Here is a 20,887-nt window from a genome sequence, read left to right on the forward strand (position 1 = left end):
ATGTTTTGTGGTGACGCGATTATATGATTATCTCTGGACCAGAGCTGCGGTTCGCATGACACTAACAAAAAAACCATAAAAAGTTTAAGTTTAAGTTTAAATGGACGAATCTTTTTTTGAGTCATTTGGTTCATTCAATGAACGAAATGACTCAAAAAAAGATTTGTTGAGTCACGAACGCGCATCACAGAACAGAGCAAGGTGAGCATTTGAGCTTATAAAACTTAAACTTTTTTATTTATTTTTGAAATAGCCGCTCGTTTGGCTTGATAAAACCCTTATTCATCGTCTGGTGTCGTTTAAAGCCCTTTGAAGCTGCACTGAAACTCTCATTTGGACCTTGAACCGTTTGGACCCCATTGAAGTCCATTATATGGAGAAAATCCTGGAATGTTTCCATCAAAAACCTTAATTTCTTTTCGACTGAAGAAAGAAAGACATGGACATCTTGGATGACATGGGGGTGAGTAAATTATCAGCAAAAGTTGTTTTTTTTAATCTCAAATCCTGACTAACCAGATGATTCAAAAGTCAAGAAGTTGCAAAGATTTGAATGTGTAGAGATGGCAGTGGAAGTACACTGGCGGTGATTTGGACGTTGTGGAGGTGGGCCCGTCGGGTCAGCGAGGTCTCCAGAGAGATCACTTCAATCTTAACTTCATCGGCTGAAACATCTGTTGTAATTTCTGTCAAATGAAACTTTTATTACCTGATCATTAAAGTCCTGCCGATGGAAAAAACAGATGTCGGCGCTGCTCTTACGACCGCTGTTTTTTATGGTGTTGGTGAAAATTGAACCAAAGGGAGGCCTCCACCCCACCTCCATTATAAAATTAAGGGGGACATGATTTCCACATTCCACGGACAAGAGGGGCACTAGTGGGGCGCTGTGAGAGAGGAGCAACCTGTGTGTGTGGGGGATAGAGGACTAGCACACACACTGCACTAACAGGACCTTCACAGAGTTTATTAGCTCAGAAGAATGGCCTGCTGTGAAGGGCTCTACTGTGTTTATTAGTGCCGCTCCAAGACTCGAGTACATTAAAGGAATTGTTCTTTATGACTTTTACTTCAGTCATGTGAAAAAGCTGCCACCACATTGATAGGGTGTTGCTATGTGGTTTCTGAGGCACTCTTTACACCCTAAGAAGCGTTTTGGTCGATCAGATCACACGGACGACTCTTTTAACACGTTTTGAGCTTGTCCACTTTCAAACACTTCCAGAGGTCTTTGAAAACGCAGATGACCGGATTGCTATTGTAGTGTAAACGCTCATGGTCGAATGCGTTCAAACAGCCATAAAAGACGTAAAGGGATAGTTCACAATCACTTTAAAATTATTTTTTGATATGTTTAGCTTCCCTCAAGGGCATCCAAGATGTAGGTGTCTTTGTTTTTAGGTCAAACCGTTCTTGTCCAACATTATCTCACGACCAATTCGTACCAATTCGATGCATGATTAAAAAGTGTCTAATTCGTACGACCTCACTCGTAGTAATTCGTACGATTTGTCTAAACCCACGTGATGGTTAGGTTTAGGGGCGGGGTCAGGGGTAGGTCATTCGTACGAATTCATACGAATTGGCCAATTCGTAAAATATGTACGATTTAGCAAAATCGTATTAATTCGCACGAGTGAGGCATAGCTGTCAACCCTCCCGTTTTTTCCGGGTTTCTCACGTATTTTAGCTCTTTTCCCGCTGTCTTCCCGTTTTAATATTTTCCCGTAAAATATACCGTATTTTTACTCTCTGATTGTGTGAGACGTACGAGCTCGGACAGATTCGGCTTGAAGTCGTTTATCCTCGGATGCGGTGCCGCGCGCGCTGGCCGGAGACACACTGGCTGCGTGGCGTGTCCGTTTTTATTGCACGCTGCCTGCGTGACACGCGCGTCTTCAGAAAACGCGTGCATGCTAGAAATAGAACTGACGCCTATTTTTCACGCGACAGGCATGTTTTTTTGCCTGGAATTTCTTTCCGTTTCCAGGCAAAAAAAATAAATAAAAAAATAGGAAACGATGTTTAGGCTAGCTGTATGTCATTTTGTACTCGAATACATATTAATGCATTACATTTTGATGTTTGAAAGTCTAGGTTTTTACATAAATTCAGATATCAAAGTAATTTAAACAAATAATAATTATTATAAATAGATTTTCAAATATATGAATAAAATATGTTTTCTTTTTTCCATTTGTTTCTTATGCTTTTAACAATGTGATTACATGAAGAAGAAAAAAAAACTTGAAAAAAAAAAAAAAGTTCTGGGCCTATAGGAGGATATAAAGATAGGATAGTGTGTCTTCTGAGTGATGGTCCACCATCAGGCTAAATAGGCTCTTTAAAGCTACACAAAATGTGTAAACGTAATTGAAATAAACAGACAGCCCACTTCCCTATTTTGCGGATTTTGGAAGATGTGTGATAGGCTAAATGTTGAAATTGTTGTCCAAATGCTAGAGCAACACACGCTAATCCAAATGTAGATTTTTTTCCCCTTTAAATGACACTGTCTCTTTCTCTGTCACACATAGGCTAGTTATGAACACCTTAGACTTTTAAGGATTAGTGCTTTATTTTTAAAGTTTGTGGGTGAGAATCGTGCAAAAAAAAAAAAAAAATCCCTTATTTTGGGGATGGATTCCAGGAAAACTCCCTTATTTTCAATGTTCAATGTTGACAGCTATGGTGAGGTCGTATAAATTGTTACGAATTAGCCACTTTTTAATCATTCGTCGAATTCGTACGACTTGGTCGTGAGATCGGGTTGGTCTATCAGTCATATAATGGAGGTCTATGGTCACCACCTCAAAGAGCATGCACAGAGAAGTCCAAATTAAACATGGTTTAATGATTCGTAAGTGTAATTGATGGCCTAATGGTGCGTTCTATTATTCATCCGTCTCGGAGATCCGAATCGGACGACAGACGTTGCCTAGCAACACGCCCCCCTTTTCCCAAGAGGATTTCTCCTCTTGGACGTCGGACAACCGCGAGGACACCGAGCAAGAAATCCGTTTCGGAATTCAAGATGGCTGCGCCCCTGTGACTTGTAAGAATGAACTGTTTTCATTGTTTTTGAACCGCTTTGGTATTTTAAATGACGATTATAATCACTCGTATTACTGCGTCCCCTGTGGGTATGGGAATCGGTTGTTGTGAGTGCAATTACTAACGTTGCTAACAGAAGATTAACATGAAAAACGTTAAATAAAGTGAACATTTTCAAAGTTCAAATGGCTGCGTTTTGATAAGGTGTAGTCATAATATTTTTTTAAAATGTAAGTGCCTGGTACTCGGCCAGTGCTACCATGACAACAGCTTTCTCCGATTCGGACACGCAAAACATAATAGGACGCTTGAAGTCTGGACGTGACGTCAAATCCGAGGTCCGAGTCGGTTCGTTGGGTATAATAGAACGCACCATAAGACACGAAACGAGAGGTTTGTGTGAGAAAACGAACAGTATTTATATCGTTTTACCTCTTGTAATCACAGCCACGTCTAAGTGATCTGAAGGCACGAGCCACTGGGTTAAATTTTTACATTTTCTAAATCATTTTTTAACCCAATGTTTGAGTTTGTCCATATTTGACCCAAAATTGGGTTAAAACAACTCAGCATTTTTTAGAGTGTAGCAGTGTTGTAGTACTCGAGACTCGAGACCATATTTTAATGGTCTTGGTCTTGTCATGGACTCGTGTCCATTTGGACTCGGAATTGACTCGTACTCGAACATTTTTTTTTTTAGGACTCGGACTTATTCCCGAGTCCACTCGAGTTCAATTAAAAATATTTTTCATGATTATTAATGTATGTTAATAAAATATTTCTTTAAATTGATTGACACGCCCAGTGATTGGTGATTTTCTAGTGCGCAACTGCGCATGACAAATTGTAATAAAATTACTTTTAACACCACCTACTATGTGGCCTTTTTACCCTAAACTGATCATATTTTTTAAACTCTAAGTAAATTCAGTAAAAAAAAAAAAAAGGATTTCTCTAAGTAAATAAAAGTAAATTAGGTAATCAACCCTCACTGGTCTCGGTCTCGACTCGGACTCGACCGTCTCTGGTCTCGGACTCGACTCTCTATGGACTCGGTCTTGACTCGGACTCGACTCTCTCTGGTCTCGGTGTCGACTCGGACTCGAGTGAGGTGGTCTCGACTACAACACTGGAGTGTAGTAAACACACCTCTCATCAACAAGACACATGATTTGAGGAATCATTCAAACGCTACAGATCGTCGCACACACACACGCACTGCATTTTACTACACTCTAAATAAATGCTGGGTTGTTTTAACCCAATTTTGGGTCAAATATGGACAAACCCAGCCATTTGGTTACATTTTTAAATACCATTTTTAACCCAACGTTTGAGTTTGTCCATATTTGACCCAAAATTGGGTTAAAACAACCCAGCATTTTTTAGAGTGAGGTTTCATCAGAGTATGCAGAATAATAAATGTGACGCTCAGCTTTTAACCGAAATATATTCACCACTGCTTCTAGGTTTTAATATTAGTGTTGGCATCAGCTGAATGCAGACTTAAATAGAAACGGACTTCATCTCTTTTGGGGGATATTTACATGATGTTTTGGAAATGGGTTCTAGTTCTTTGCTCATGAGGAATGGTAGACAGAAGTGAACTGGTGAATTGGGAGCAAACTCTCCCTGATCTCTCGCTGTTCGCAGCGTGTTTGACCGGCTCAACAAACTCCAAGAGAGAAATAAAGATAAAGACAATGGCTGCTTTTATTTTCTTCTTTAGCCGCACATTCCACAGAAAGCATGGAGATCGGCCACCCTCCTCGCAAAAAAAATGAATCACGGGCAGACGAATTTGTGTCTGGGTTGCGTTACTTAACTATAGTTGTAGGTAAGGTTACCGGATTTTTCCTCATCTATGCTCTCGTTCGCCTTTATTCAGACTTCCTACCTTTCTCTCTTGGCAGCCAGACTGTTGCCATCTCTGGATCACACACACACACACACACAACAAGATGATGGGAATGTTTCTTCTAAATTTACAGTAATAGTGTGAATTTGATTTGACCGCAGATATGGGGTGTTTCTACAGTGACATCCACAACAAGGTGATTTCTGTCTTTGATTGAATCACATTACACCGGGGCTAGTCGTCACACTTTTTCTTGTATTAACTGCAAAAATCAACGTTATACAAATATCATGATTTACAAACTAGAACTCAACATATAAAGCCACTAATAGTGAAAACCATTTGTCTAATAAGATGTTTGATTTAAAGTTTCTGTGCTTGCTGACAAATGTGACAACTAGCCCCGCTCTCCTATTTTGAGTCTTTCAAACATTAGTTTTGTGAGCTGTTGAGTGAATAAACATATATGACACTTTGAAATTAATTTTTGGGATGTTTTATCTTACCTCAAGGGCATCCAAGATGTAGGAGTCTTTGTTTGCGCAGTAGTTTCAATTTTGATAATTTTCGGTCAAACCGTTCTTGTCTATCAGTCATATAATGGAGGTCTATGGTCACCACCTCAAAGGAAAGCACCGGAAGTGATCTCTCTACGTCTAAATTCAACGTTGTCAGTTGATATATCGATTTTCTGTATATCTAAGTTTAGATCTTAACAGTGAAAGGTAATGCTTATGAAATCTCTGTGTAAACAATGAGTGACATACACAAGCGAGAGATCACTTCCGGCGCTTGCGCAGACCGAAGCGCGTGGACGTGGCTGTGGTTATATGAGGTAAAAACGATATAAATCCTGTTCGTTTTCTCACACAAACCGCTCGTTTCGTGTCTTAGGCCATCAATGTGTACTTACATTTACGAGTCATTAAATCATGTTTAATCTGGACTTCTCTGTGCATGCTCTTTGAGGTGGTGACCATAGACCTCCATTATATGACTGACAGACAAGAACGGTTTGACCTAAAAATATCAAATTGAAACTACTGTTGAAACAAAGACACCTACATCTTGGATGCCCTTGAGGTAAGATAAAACATACCAAACATTAATTTCAAAGTGAACTGTCCCTTTAAGGCATTTTCAAAAATCACACACTAATCATTCATCAGATTATTTGCAAGCTTTGTAACCTACTAGTTCACAAATCTGGAATGAGAAACTATACCGGGGAAAAGAAGGAAAAGAAAAAAAATAAATGTCACATAACCGGCATGACCTGTCCTGAATATTTAGTTTGTTTCAATAATGTTTCACCTAACACAATAACTGCAACAAAGAACACAAGTCATTAATAGATTTGTTTTTCAACTTTCTTAAAGAGACAAGACAGTTTCCTAAATAGTTAAATAATACTTGCACTTAATTTTGTGACGATATAGTTTATAAACAATATGTTTTTAATGAGGGTGACCAAAAAATATAATTTGTTATGTTATATGAACACATGAGTACGAACTGGATTTAAAAACACACCACTACTCCTCCAATGCAAAGCAAGATGTAATGTACATGTAAACGGTCATACCTGGGGGCATTTATAAGGATATGATTGATTGATTAATGAGCAGATTGAGATGATTTATCCATCTCATCAACCGTTTCTGAAATTAAACAATCACTGATATCCAGGGGAATCTTGCTTTACTGCTCACTGCAAACAGAAACTCAACAAAATAATAATTTTTTTAGTATTGGATTAAATGCATGCTTGTATTTGACTCCACTTTGTAGTCATAAACATTACCTGAAATGCATAATGAAAACTGTCATCATACACTCGAAAAATACTGGGTTGTTTTAACCCAACTTTGGGTCAAATATGGACAAACCCAAACATTGGGATGAAAATGTAATAATAAAAATTTAACCCAATGGCTGGGTTAGTCCATATTTGACCCAAAGTTGGGTTAAAACAACCCAGCAATTTTTTTTTATGTAATAAAGGACTAAATTATCAACTTTTAAATGATCATCTGAACACACACATGACGTTTATGGAGTCCTTCACAAACACACTTTTTTATTTTCTATGATGGACCTTCCATTGGTATCTATTCAGAGCTATATAATATTTTATTTCCCCTACACTTCAACACAAAACTACTTCTTTTACATTTTGACGAAGACGTGATTTAAGCAAGCCTATGTTTATTAAGCTGTGGTTCGTTGTAGATTCTGATTCACTTTTTGCATTTTTAAAAACATAAAAATAAAGGCTGAATTATTACACTCTAAACATGCTGGGTCGTGTTAACCCAACTTTAGGTCAAATACGGACAAACCCAAATGTTGGGTTAAAAATGTAATGATAAAAATGTAACCCAATGGCTGGGTTAGTCAATATTTGACCCAAAGTTGGGTCAAAACAACCCAGCAATTTTTAGAGTGTAAGTCATTAGGGTTAGGGTTAAATTTACGTTAGTTTTCCACGTTTCTCATATATTAGTGAGGTTGTAAAGTACATTTAAATAAGATAGCGCGCGCGCGCACACACACAGAGAGAGAGAGAGAGAGAGAGAGTTGTGGTGAAGCTCCTCCACGCGCGTGTAGAGGACATCAGCAGGAGGAGGAGGAACTTCAGCTCGCTCATTTATTGAACGTTTCTTCACATTAGTGCACTTGAGTGCGCCACACACGCAGGGAGCGACACACACACACCGCAGAGCTCTCGAGCACACGATCGGAACCGCTTGATTTGATATTGAAAGCTTCGAGTGTAACAGCGTCGGGATGCGTCCTTATATCCGTGTGTTTGCGCGTTGATCAACACACTTCACACAGGATGGAGAGGAAACTTTGCTGAACTTACAGCTGATCTTTCTTTTGCTTTGCTCCAGATATGGTGAGTGCATCATTTCTATATTGTCTTATTTTGTGTTGCATTTCTGACCATAACGAACCGATAATATTTCCTGTGTAATAGACACGTACAGGCCTACTATCGGTTATCAGAAAACGCAGGATCGCTTGAGGACGCGTTCGTTAACTTAACATAAAGATCCAGATATGATCAAGCGAGGATTAAAAAAAATGTTATAGGCTAGTCATATGTCTTAGGAGAACAAGTTTCCCCCCTTTATTGTGCTTTATTAAAGGAAACAAAAACACTGATCTGAGAACCTAATGAAACATCATACATTTATGACTAGAACCATAAAGCAACTCACGATACATAACCATATTTTAAAAGAGTGCAGCTACAGACAAAATAATAGCCTACAGGGATAGATTTAGTCACATTACACTAAATTTGTCATTCATATTAAAATATATTGTATAGTCATATACAGAAATGATCTTTAAGATAATGCTTGTTTGATTTGAGTTGACACGAACACATTAAATATATCCCACACATTCAAACTCTTAAATGGTTTTTAGTTTCAGAACTTTCTTCCATAACAAAAAGTATGACGGAGATCAGCACCATAATAATCACAGAATATAATCTCGATTTACAAACAGAACCCTTTACACAAACACAATTTAAAAAGCGCTAAAATGTTAAAGATGAGTTTGTAGGCCATTCAGCTGTTAAGCATGTTGCTTACATCAGATATGTAATTGGTAAGCACCTCTGTTTTTATAGATGAGACACGTAAAAAAATAATAGTGGATAACAAAAATACATCTCTATCCCATGAAGATATAGTACCATGAAATATCACTTGAAGCACTTTTCCCATCTAAAACTGATTAATATCTGGTAAAATAAATAAAGTGTAATGAATATTGTTCATATTTTTACTTAAATGAATTTAATGTATTCTCTCGCTGTGAAATAACTGCTTCCGTTTAACAACCCGAGTCTCTGCAGGAAAAATCCTTTATTATTAATAAAGACCAAAGAAACCCGAGTGCTTTTCAGAGCCATCTTCTTAATCTTAAACAAAATACTTTGATTTTCATGTCTAATCATCTGACTAAATTTCATTTAAACAAGTAGTCTCAGTTTGTGCATACGTGTCTATTAATGTGGCTGTTTGAATAAAACAATGGCGGATGTCACGCTAGACGATTACTGTGTGACGTTTAAAGTCGGGAAGCTAATAAGATAATATTAGGGTGCTTTGCTAAGGGTTTTTCAAAGAGAAGCATTCATCATCCTCCTTGAGAAGCTCTCACAACCCCCTGGCCTGCTCAACACACTCTCACTATCCAAATGATTATCCATCCAGATCTGCAGTGCTAAAGTTAACCTCCTGAGACCCGAGAGTGTGCATTTTATAATTGTTCTCTCTATTTGGGAGGACTGGGCAACGATTAATCGCGATTAATCGCATCCAAAATTAAAGTTTGTGTTTACGTAATATGTGTGTGTCTAACTATTTTGTATATATAAATACACACACATGCATGTATATATTAAAGAAATATATACTTTATTTATATTTATACATAATTAGTATTATGTAGGGCTGTCAAACGATTGATCGCATCCAAAATAAAAGTTTGTGTTTACATAATATATGTGGGTGCACTAATTATTTTGTCTATATAAATACACACACATGCATGTATATATTTAAGAAATATTTTGATGTATATAGATTTATATATAATATGCAAATTTAAATATTTGATATATAAATAATATTTTTTTTCTTAAATATACAAGCATGTGTGTGTATTTATATAAATACAAAATAATTATACACAGTGCACCCACATATATTATGTAAACACAAACTTTTATTTTGGATGCGATTAATAGCGATTAATCGTTTGACAGCCCTAGTATAAATATAAATATATGATATACTAAGAACGCATTTTTCTTAAATATATACATGCACGTGTGTGTATTTATATACACAAAATAATTATACACACTACGCACACATATATTATGTAAACACAAACTTTTATTTTGGATGCGATTAATCGCGATTAATCATTGCCCAGTCCCATCTAAAATTAGTTTTTGTACAGGAAGTAGTTTTTGCATATAAAAAACTGATGATGTCCTCATTCGAGGACAGTGGGTCGATCTTAAAGCGACCCGGCATCTGATTCTGAGATCCAAAACCTGGTGTAATACTGATCCGAAACTTTCTCAACTGGAGTGATTATACCACGGCAATGACTTTGCAACACCACAAACAAATCAAAAAAATATTGACTCATGCACGGCAACTCTAGCATGATTTCTCATTATAAAACATATGCACTATTTTTGTCTTTGGTTACTTATATTGTGAATATGACTGCTGGTTCTTAGACAAAAAACAAGCACTTAATTATTAAATTATTTCTATTAAATTTGGTCTCCCGCTGTTGACTCTCTAATCTATTCACACTTGACTCCTCTTTAATTGGATGTTTTGATTCAACATGTGGATTTGCATTACATGCATGCAATAGACATGAAGACACATGCAGATATTTATATTTAAACTAATCCGTTGAGTTAGTTGAGTTAAAAGCACCCATTCTTTTTCCAAAAGCAAAAAATGTTGGACGCGTAAGGTCAAGTTTGATTTAACGCTCTGGTTTTTGAGTTTATAATAACACCAGGTCTCGTTCTGAGCCCGTCATGGTTCTGATTAGTAACTCTAATAAATTGTGAATAAGCTGCACAATTCCTGGTCGTTCAGTTCCCCATCCTGAGCACCCCCTCCTAAGAAAACACAAATTAATTCCTAAAGTCCTCTGTAGCCAAAGGTTTCTGGAATGATAAATATTTTCATAGGAAGCGAGGCTCTTCCTGAGTTGATCGGCGCTCGTTTCATTACGGGCCGGCCGGCGTTAACCCCTCGGTTTGGAGGCCTTGAACTCTGCTTCTGCTTTGAATTGTCAACCGATCCTCTGCTTCCAGATGGAAGATAACCTCGTCGTAATGAGCTAAATGTTTAGCTAGCGCCCACAGAGGTGTTCCCGGAGTCTCGTGATCGCTAGTGAAAAGCTGTCGTCGCAGTTAACACTTTGCCACATCATCACAGTGACTCGGAGGGATTTTTCACTCTCAGGATAAAGAGCAAAACCTATAACAGTGCAACAATCTTCTTACTAATAGAATATAGAAAACTATTGCTACATTTCTAGTCTTTTCCTAAAATGTACGCTTTAGTGGAAGAGTTACGGTCTGAGGCCGACTTCTTGTAAACCCTGGCTGTGATCAGACGCCGCTGAAGAACTGACCGTCTTTGATTACAGCCAAACCTCCTTTTGTGAAACTACGAAACCGTCGTGGTCAAATGTTGAATGTTTAGGGTGATTTGCGTTACTCTTGAAGGTTTAATCAATGACTGTTCATTAATTTGGCTTTTCACAGTGAAGGAGAACATGGAAATTGATTTACTTGTGATTGGAAAAAATATTTTAAATGTGTGTTTTTCTGTAAAATATTTAATCTGTGAACTATATGAATTAGTATGATTGTTTTTTAAAATGTCGTCTAGTAATAATGAACAACAAGAAAAGTTGGTCAAAGGGTGCAGGAAACGTGAATGATGTTAGCATATATCTGAAGTAAACCACTGCCATGATGCTATAGGGTGTTGCTATGACGCTGCTGTCGTCTGGGTGGTTGCTAGGGGGCTCTGATATTCTGGTCTGTACTCAATCATTTAGTTATTATCATTAACCAAAATTATAAGCAATGGTAATAACGACAAATGACAAAATATTGTGTGCATGGAGAGATTTTGCATGTTAATGTGAGTAGGAAGCAACACCGTTTCGCAGTTCCCTTTCAATCAGAAACACACACACACACACACACACGGTCATCCAAACCCCTCCTTTTCCCTAGTCTCATTCTTTCACCAAACAGCAGCTGGTTCTTCTGCTATTGCCAACCTTTAGTCCTTATCTTATATCTTAGACACACACACACACACACACACACACACACACACTTTCTGGCAGACATGAGCGTCACATGTATCGTCATAAAGCAAAGTTGTGTGTGTGTGTGCATGCAACTATATTTTGGGGACAAATTTGTAACCAGAAGTGACCAAAACCTCCCTTTAGGGACATCCTCATTTGTATAAAAATAAAGTAATTAAAGGCTTTTCTAAAACTGCAGAAAGTTTTGTGTGATTTAGAGTTAGGTTAAACCCCCATGTCATCCAAGATGTCCATGTCTTTCTTTCTTCAGTCGAAAAGAAATGAAGGTTTTTGATGAAAACATTCCAGGATTTTCTCCATATAATGGACTTCAATGGGGTCCAAACGGGTCAAGGTCCAAATGAGAGTTTCAGTGCAGCTTCAAAGGGCTTTAAACGACACCAGACGATGAATAAGGGTCTTATCAAGCGAAACGAGCGGTCATTTAATAAATAAATAAAAAAGTTTAAGTTTTATAAGCTCAAATGCTCGCCTTGCTCTGTTCTGTGATGCGCGTTCGTGACTCTCCTGTTCGAACTCGTTCATCAAAATAACAAATCTTTTTTCGAGTCATGACTCCAAGGGTTCTTGATAAGACCCTTATTCATCATCTGGTGTCGTTTAAAGCCCTTTGAAGCTGCACTGAAACTCTCATTTGGACCTTGAACCGTTTGGACCCCATTGAAGTCCATTATAGGGAGAAAAATCCTGGAATGTTTTCATCAAAAACCTTAATTTCTTTTCGACTGAAGAAAGAAAAACATGGACATCTTGGATGACATGGGGGTGAGTAAATTATCAGCAAAAGTTTTTTTTTAAGTGAACTACTCCTTTAAGGGGATAAAAAATACAGTTTGCTCAGTATAAAAAACATTACATATATGGAATGTCCCCATGACGTGTGTGTGTGTGTGTGTGTGTGCTGCTGTAATCCAGTGAATTAAATACTTGCATATGAAATGTGCTTAAATTGGAACTTGATGATGCAAACCATCCAACAAATGAAGGCCGATATGAAAATATCATCATCACAGTGCTGACTGTCTAATGGCACCCAACTTTCAACCATCGCACCACAAATACACCGTTATACCTTTCAGCCCTAATATAAATAATGATATTGAGATTTCTTTTTAATAACACTAATTGTATTAACGGCTCTAGCAGTTGACAGGCAAGAACAACAAAACTCAACACCACAGTCTCCCCCGTGAGTAACACGACATCAATCAACCGAGTGAGAGATTCTCTTCCTCATAATCAATTTCCAAAGGTGGCGACGGAAAAACTTGGATCGTATACAATCTAAACAAATTAGGTGTCTTGAATAAGCTGAAAAGTTCCTCCTCTCTGCCTGTCGGGCGCGTTTACACACGCCAACAGCCCTCAGGGTAAGAAGCGGGACATTTTTCAACAGGTTTCTTTGATGAAGTCATATATCATTCAGTGACTGTCCACAACAATGGAAGTTGTGAGTGTTAGCATAGGCAGCCTACCGTGTCTCGAGGTTAAAAGTTCAAGGCTATAGCTGAATAAACTACTTATTGTTCCTGGGTTGTGCTTTCATTATGTGTAGATGGTGGAAGTCTTGTAAGTCACACTCAATTTCAAAAGGAATATTCTTGGATAAATACAATTTAAGCTCCATTGAATAGCATATACTTATAGTGATTTGAAAAAAGCCCTAAACTAAAGGATAACAACATGTTGTCATAACTCATCCTGAAGCTCACATGTTATGTACATGAGGTGTGCGCCGGTTACTTTTCTAAGCATTTAAGCTGATGACTGGATGATAAAACTGGAATAATCATAGAGACTTGAGCTAATAACCAATATATATATATATATATATGAAGAGTTCAGATGCAAAAGCCTCTAAATGCCATTTGAAATTTTCTTCTTTAATGATGATTTTTATCAAACTTGTATATAGTGAACTTAAATATACAAGTTTGATACAAATCATCATTAAAGAAGAAAATTTCAAATGGCATTTAGAGGCTTTTGCATCTGAACTCTTCATATATATAAAATACCCAGAGAACCTCAGCAACTGCATTGCAAAACCCTGGCATCACCACTCACGGTTTCTTCAGAGAAAATCCAGTGAAAACCATGTTTGCAAGCCTAAAATAATATGATTATACCCTTGTGAAGAAGACGTACACTTTAGTGTATATGTTTAAATAAAAAGAGCAAACTAATGTTTTCAGACACTTAAATACATGTTATTTTAATGAAATAAAATTGCATTATAATTTAAATGTCCACATTAAATGCATTTGACTTAATTAGTAATATGTAATTTCATTATTAATTCTATATGCTTAAAGTATACTGCTGACTGTACTGACAAGCATTTTCAGTCAAATGAAATATACTTTAATGCCATTTCTAATGAAAGTGTATTTAAATGTGTTTGTATGTTAAATGATGAAGTTGCAATTAACTTGATATATTATTAACTTTAAACAGTTAAAATTAAAATCAAGTACTATACTATACTATGGAAGCACATGGATGGCAATATTCAATTTGAAATGTAATATGCAAAATGACAATGCGATATGTAAAATGGCATTGCATTCTGTGTTTAAATTTACATTTTACATTACCATTCTAGCAACGTTTGGTGCAAAATGAAAATGGAGTTTTATATATGTAAATGTAAAATGTAAATTTAAACATAGAATGCAATGCCATTTTACATATTGCATTGTCATTTTGCATATTACATTTCAAATTAAATATTGCTACCCATGTGCTTCCATACACTGTAAAAAAACATTGATGGTTTAACTTAAAAAAGTAAGTAACCTGGTTGCCTTAAAATTTTAAGTTCATTGAACTGGAAAAAGTGAGTTAATACAATGAAGGAGATTGATTTAATTATATGTTATCTGAAATAAATAAATTATTTAAGTTGATTTGACAAAAGAAAAAATGTTGTGATTACTATACTGTAAAAAAATTTGTTGGTTTAACTTAAAAAAGTAAGTAACCTGGTTGCCTTAAAATTTTAAGTTCATTGAACTGGAAAAAGTGAGTTAATACAATGAAGGAGATTAATTTAACCATCAGAAATTCAAAATAATAAGTTATCTCAACTAAATAAATTATTATAAAGTTGATTTGACAAAAGAAAATATGTTGTGATAACAAATCTTGAAAATATTTTTTTTACAGTGTAGCAATATTCAATTTGAAATGTAATATGCAAAATGACAATGCAATATGTGTTTAAATGTACATTTTACATTACCATTCTAGCAACGTTTGGTGCAAAATAAAAAATGGAGTTTTAATATGTAAATGTAAATTTAAACATAGAATGCAATGCCATTTTACATATTGCATTGTCATTTTGCATATTACATTTCAAATTAAATATTAACAGTGTAATATTAACACGTCTGCTCCATTAAAGCACGACTAAAGATTAAAGCTTTAATGACATAGTGCATTTAAAAAAAAAAAAAAGTCATGAAACTTATTTTATTTTATTAGTTTTTAAGAAAGTATGCTTTTATCATTTGAAGTATATACACGAGTGCACATCGGAGCACAGTGAACGGTCGGATTGCTCATTGCATGTGATTTGCATGCGCTGAAAGCACGAAGCTCGAGTGCTTTTAATGCATCCCTACACTAGCACAGGCCAGATGTGTTACCTGAACAGAGTCCCTCAGAAGAATGATTCTGGGAGGTCCACCAGCTGTCCCCATCCATGACCCACGTCTCGGGGCAGCGCTCCAGGGGTGAAGGGTCCGGCAGACCTGGCGGTGGAGATGGGGGGATGGGTAGGATGAGAAATTGGGAACCGATGGGGCGAACGTCTGAACGAAGGGGGTCGATTACACATAAGTCGGGGCTTTTTTTGGGTGGGAGAGGCGATCCTTCCAGACAAGCTGGCATGAAAGGTGGCTTTCTCCTGTTGGAGGCTGTCATGTGGAAAGCAGAGCCCACCATGGCGGGCGGTTAGTGTTACACACAAACATGGTGGCCAGGAACACGCGGTGGAGCTCGGGCTGGGCTTTTTAATAACAGAAGCCCATAAATTAAAAGTCTATCTGCAGGATGGGGAAACTGATAGCTTGGTGTTACTCCGAGAGGAGGCCTTTCCGTTGTCCGCGCTAATCCGTTTTACACTTTTCTTTGCAGTATTTTCTGGACATGTTTCTGGCTGGAAGGCAAAGAGGAAAAGAATACAATTATATAGAAATTATTCAGTTTTGAATAAATAGCACACTCTGTAACACTTTATTTTAAGGTGATGTCGTTACACCTATAGAGTTTACAGTAACTCTATAGTCAGTGTGTGTAGTTAATTAGTATTATACGTGAGCTTAAAATAAAGGGTAACACTTTATTTTACAGTGTCCTTGTTACATATGCTATAAGTACTTATGACACTCTAAAAATGCTGGGTTGTTTTAACCCAACTTTGGGTCAAATATGGACAAACCCAAATGTTGGGTTAAAAATGTAATGAAAAAATTTAACCCAGTGTCTGGGTTTGTCCATATTTGACCCAAAGTTGGGTTAAAACGACCCAGCATTTTTAGAGTGTACAAAAGTAAATGATGCAAAATTACATGCAACTAACCCTAAACCAGATTCAGATTATTTTATTTCATGCCATGTCAGCAGTCAGAGCTATTTTCATGGCAAAAATTCATTTACAAAAATACAAACAACCTATACATTTTTTTTTATATAATTTTTTTTTTTTTAAATTAACATATGATTAAAAAATCCAGAACCTTTTCAGGCATAATCTCATTAAATATGTCCTTCAAAGAAGTAACTTCAACCCTAAACCAAATCCTAACCCTAGAGTAAGTACATAGTTGCTTGATATTACTCAATACTTAAATATATAATTACACTGTAACAATGACACCTTAAAATAAAGTGTAACTGTATTTTCTGGACAAGTATTGTCATGACTGAGGAACTTGGAAAGTTTGCAAAAAAAAAAAAAAAAAGCAAGCATGCAACTTTTCTACTTATATTTTTTTTAACGTTTTACAAATATTTCAGTTTGAATGGTACAATGGTTATATTGTGCAATTGATTTTGCTATACAGTGATATATATATTTACATAAATATGGAGTAAAGGGAGAAAAGAACAGCTGCTTTATTATATTAGTTTGACTGTTTGGAGCCACATTTTGTGTGTTACGTAACGTGAAGCTGATTTTGCACTGATGTCAGACTTCATTTGTTCGGAATAATCTTATCTTTTGGTTTGCGTCCATCAAGTTCCAAATAAAAAGTTAATGATCAAAGTGCCTTTCATTTATACAGTTTTTAATTGATAAGATTTTCCAGAAATAGGGGCTTACCACACACTCGTTGGCTGAACAGCCATTACTTATAAAACTAATTAGATTAAACACAAAAAAATTAAGTATTCATAACTTTTCCAATATTTGAGTTCACGCAACATTCTTTGCTTAAAAATATTTACATATACTTTTAAGAATGTTGCATGAACTGAAATATTTAAGTACATATAACAAATGTTTTCTTGTTAATTTTAAGTAAAATTATTCCAAGTTGGGATTACTTAAAAAGTAGCATGCAAAAATGGTGCATATATATTTTAAGTAAATCCAACACATCATTTTTTAGAGTGCATTACGTAACACACACATAAACCATTTTCAGTTCCCAGCAAAAATAACTAAATCTCTCGTGATTGATACCTTTACCAGTATTATGAATTTGCCCGCTTACGCCAATAACGTACATGACATCATCGCGCATATATCTTCATTGTGTCAGTGCAACACTTATCAGGGTTCCCATGCTCTCCTGCGCTCCAGCATTGATGAAATCCCCGGACAGTGATGTAAGCGCCGCTGCTTCTCAAGAGACCATTACTAAGCTGTTATACCCCCCCATCGCTCCATTAGTGAGCTAAAGAGCAGACGCGTGTGGCCGGACGGCTTTATTTACGACAGTCTGAGTTCAAAGGCTGCAGACAGGCTCGAGCCCGAAGGCAAGTGGCCGTAGATGGGCTGTTGTTCAGTGTGCGTGTGTGTGTGTGTGTTTCAGATGGAAAACACCATGCAGTGCATAAGTTGAAATACTCCCAAAGCGTGCACAGCAACTCCCCTCAGGTTTAACACTAGCTAGAGAAAGTTTGACATTCAGATAAGAATATTTACCTAATGTCAAGTGCACCTTTGAAAAATAATGTGGTCTCAGCGATAATCTGCGAATAAGTTGATAGTTGTTGCATCACGAGAATGTACAGGGAAAAACATAAGGACTGTTTCCACGGCATTTTTCAGCAACTGTTGAGCTCAAGCAGTGAGATTAAAACTTTGATTTGCAAAATATACGCAAGCAAACTCTTATCCATTCAGCAGAAAAGTTGTAATTTTGAATGCAAAAGAAGAACAACTTCTTTTGGTAGTGAAAAATTATGTTGGTTTGCTTGCAAAAATTTTGTTACACAATAAAAGACATAATATGTTCAAGAATGGTGTATTTAGTGGCTGAACGATTATGGAAAATAATCTATTTGCGACTTTTTAACCAATATTGCGATTGCAATTTTTTAAATTCAATTACTTTTTAAGTTCTTTACCCATTAGTCGACAAAGACCAGCAATAAATCATTGTACAGTAGGGATGGGAATCTTTAGGCACCTCATGATCTGATCTACTTTTTTTCTTATTAATTAATCTTAAGAACACTTAAAATATTTAATTGCATTTGTAAAACATAGGCTACTTATATAAACATTTAATTAAACCAATTTGAAATAGGCTATATAAAGTAATATAACTTCAAAATATAAAAGCTAGTAAAAAGAGAGGAACAAAAAAGCATTACAAGCTATAAACGAGCTTCAGTACTTAAAAGTAGGCTGTCTGAATGTTTTTCATTCAAGAGCTGGAGTGATTTGCCCGGATTAATTAGCGCTAAGTTAGCATAACGTAACTGTGCTCCCACTGTTTGTTGGAAATTTCAAATGGATCCAACCCGTTAAAAGTGCCGTTTTATCCACATATTGGTCCCTGGTTTCCCTATTAAACGTATCCCGGTAAATTCCACATCCTTTTAGGGATTTTAACATCTGTTTTTATTTTCTTTCCCCCATTTAGCTGCTTCTCCTCTTTCGACTTGCTGGTATGTTTACATTTGCGAAGCTAACGTTACCAACATGGCCGCCACGTCCCAGAATGCATCTAAAGCACGCGCAGCGTCATCACGCATCTGTTTAAAAACTAAGCTCAGACTCGATTGTGAAATTCTCTGAATCGATCCAGAATTGTTGGAGAGAGAATAAATAACACAATACCACATACATTAAAAATAAAACTGTTCTTTCCTGTATGCCATACCTTAATGCGTAGCGTGCCAAGTTGATGCTTAATCTCGCAGACTGCTTTTCTCTCGCGTGTCACGTGATCAGTGTAATCGCAGCTTTTCCGGTTACAAATCGCGTTTCATCTTATCGCGATATTATCGCAAATGTTCGTTCTAGTCTCAGTGGCTCAGGTTTAATTCTAAACTGTCTCTCAAAACACATGCATTTCTCAATGATTCATCTGAATATCAAACTGGGACACAGGAATGGCAAAAATTACTCACTTTGACACCAATCTTTAAAAATGTGAAGATTGTCTTAAATTAAATGCCATACCGAGCAAGGAAACATAACTGACACCCTATTCATAGACTGTGATGGCATGTTTTCACATTTCACAACATCTACCTAAATGTTTGTAATATATCATTACATAAGGAACTGTGCTGTATATATAGCCTAGCGCATCTGTTGCTCAATACTGTACAGTAATGTTATTCTGTATTGTCCATGTTAAACAAACAATGAATAATATTAAGTTACAGACAACTAGTTACAGTTGCTGTGCGGTGTGTTTCTAATACAACGGCTGTCTCTCTTCGGCTCACCTAATCTCCCAATAGTTTTTCCTTTTTTGTAAAGATGTAGAAATGCTGTCGTGGATTTTTTACTGTTAGAGCAAATCTCAAAAATGAAATCTGTTGTAGTTTCCGTTCACCACTATAGACGTTTACCCGACTACCACGGCTTCTTGGATCCCTGTAAATGTGAAAAGGGTCCATATTCAAGCGGGTCTCAGTTATACCTGGCCCATGAGTTTGGAGGAAATGAAAGGGCAGATGTCTGGAAACACGAGGGCTACAGAAGCGCTGCATTGTGTGAGCGAGGTCACAGTGTCTCGTGGTTTCCCTTCAGGCAATGCAGTGGTCACCCGCGCCATATGGGACATAGCCCTCAGCTACGGGCGTGAGAGCAGTTTGGTGGCTTTGATTGAACGGTTGAGACGACTGTTCGGGTTGGAGAGCTCACTATAGATCAGACAGCCATATGGCAAAGCTACGGCGCAAGATTTGTTTCAAAGACAGCCGACCTGCTCTCTTAACCCCGTCATAATGCTCCTGTCAGGACATTCGGGGTATAGAGCTAGTGAGTAAAAACTCCTTCATTTTCTACTGATACCTCATTAACCTTTAAAAACAGACCTAGAGTATGAGGCTGTTAATCAATGCTAAATGCTTTTGTTAGTCGTTAGCCCCTATTTCAACTTATTTCTAAAATAATTGCTTAACAGCAAGATTCCTGGTGGAAAACTACATTACCCATGACTCTGCAGAGAAATCTCCACCAATCAGAGAACTCTTTAGCTCCGCCCACTCTCTACACTCTCAAACTACTGTTTGTATATATATTAGAAAATCGTGTGTTTTTTCTGAGACAAAGTTATTTAGCATTTTGTTTATATTATTTTATAGTATTAAATATTTTGAATCGCTCTTATTTTTATATTTTCAGTTTAAGTTTTTAGTAATTTTGTCATGTGCTTTTGTTATATCTATTTAGCTTTATTTTTATTTCAGTCTTAATTTGAGTCGTTCAACTTAAAATGATTTTATTTCTTACTTGCCATGGCAACATTTTTCATTTTCGTTAAAGCTTTTTAAGTTTGTTTTAATGTTTAAATTTTATTTTATTTCAGCTTTATTTTGATGTTAATATAAAATCTCCATTTATATTTAATTATGTATATG

The 20,887-nt window shown here is 36.5% G+C and overlaps 2 protein-coding genes across 8 annotated transcripts in view; one reads left to right on the forward strand and one right to left on the reverse strand.

Moving 5' to 3' along the window:
• Positions 1–20,887, reverse strand: part of LOC120493678 (uncharacterized) — a 50,519-nt gene that overhangs the window by 22,872 nt on the left and 6,760 nt on the right. For 2 of the 4 annotated variants that reach the window (XM_089134511.1, XM_089134512.1), the window contains one exon: positions 15,481–15,992. In XM_089134511.1, coding sequence (XP_088990637.1) covers positions 15,481–15,778 — 298 coding nt within the window. In that variant the 5' untranslated portion in view covers positions 15,779–15,992. Of the gene's footprint in view, positions 1–15,480; positions 15,993–19,173; positions 19,535–20,887 lie in introns of those variants that run through there. The other 2 variants (XR_016169577.1, XM_089134510.1) reach the window with 2 other exon arrangements.
• The window catches only part of eya2 (EYA transcriptional coactivator and phosphatase 2), a 43,821-nt gene continuing 30,465 nt past the window's right edge, over positions 7,532–20,887 (forward strand). For 2 of the 4 annotated variants that reach the window (XM_089134506.1, XM_039692423.2), the window contains exon 1: positions 7,532–7,814. The gene's annotated coding sequence lies outside the window, so the exon portion shown is untranslated. The remainder of the gene's footprint in view (positions 7,815–20,887) is intronic. The other 2 variants (XM_039692425.2, XM_039692426.2) reach the window with 2 other exon arrangements.

Source organism: Pimephales promelas, chromosome 8, assembly GCF_988280905.1.
Source record: "Pimephales promelas chromosome 8, fPimPro1.hap1.1, whole genome shotgun sequence".
NCBI lineage: Eukaryota > Metazoa > Chordata > Actinopteri > Cypriniformes > Leuciscidae > Pimephales > Pimephales promelas.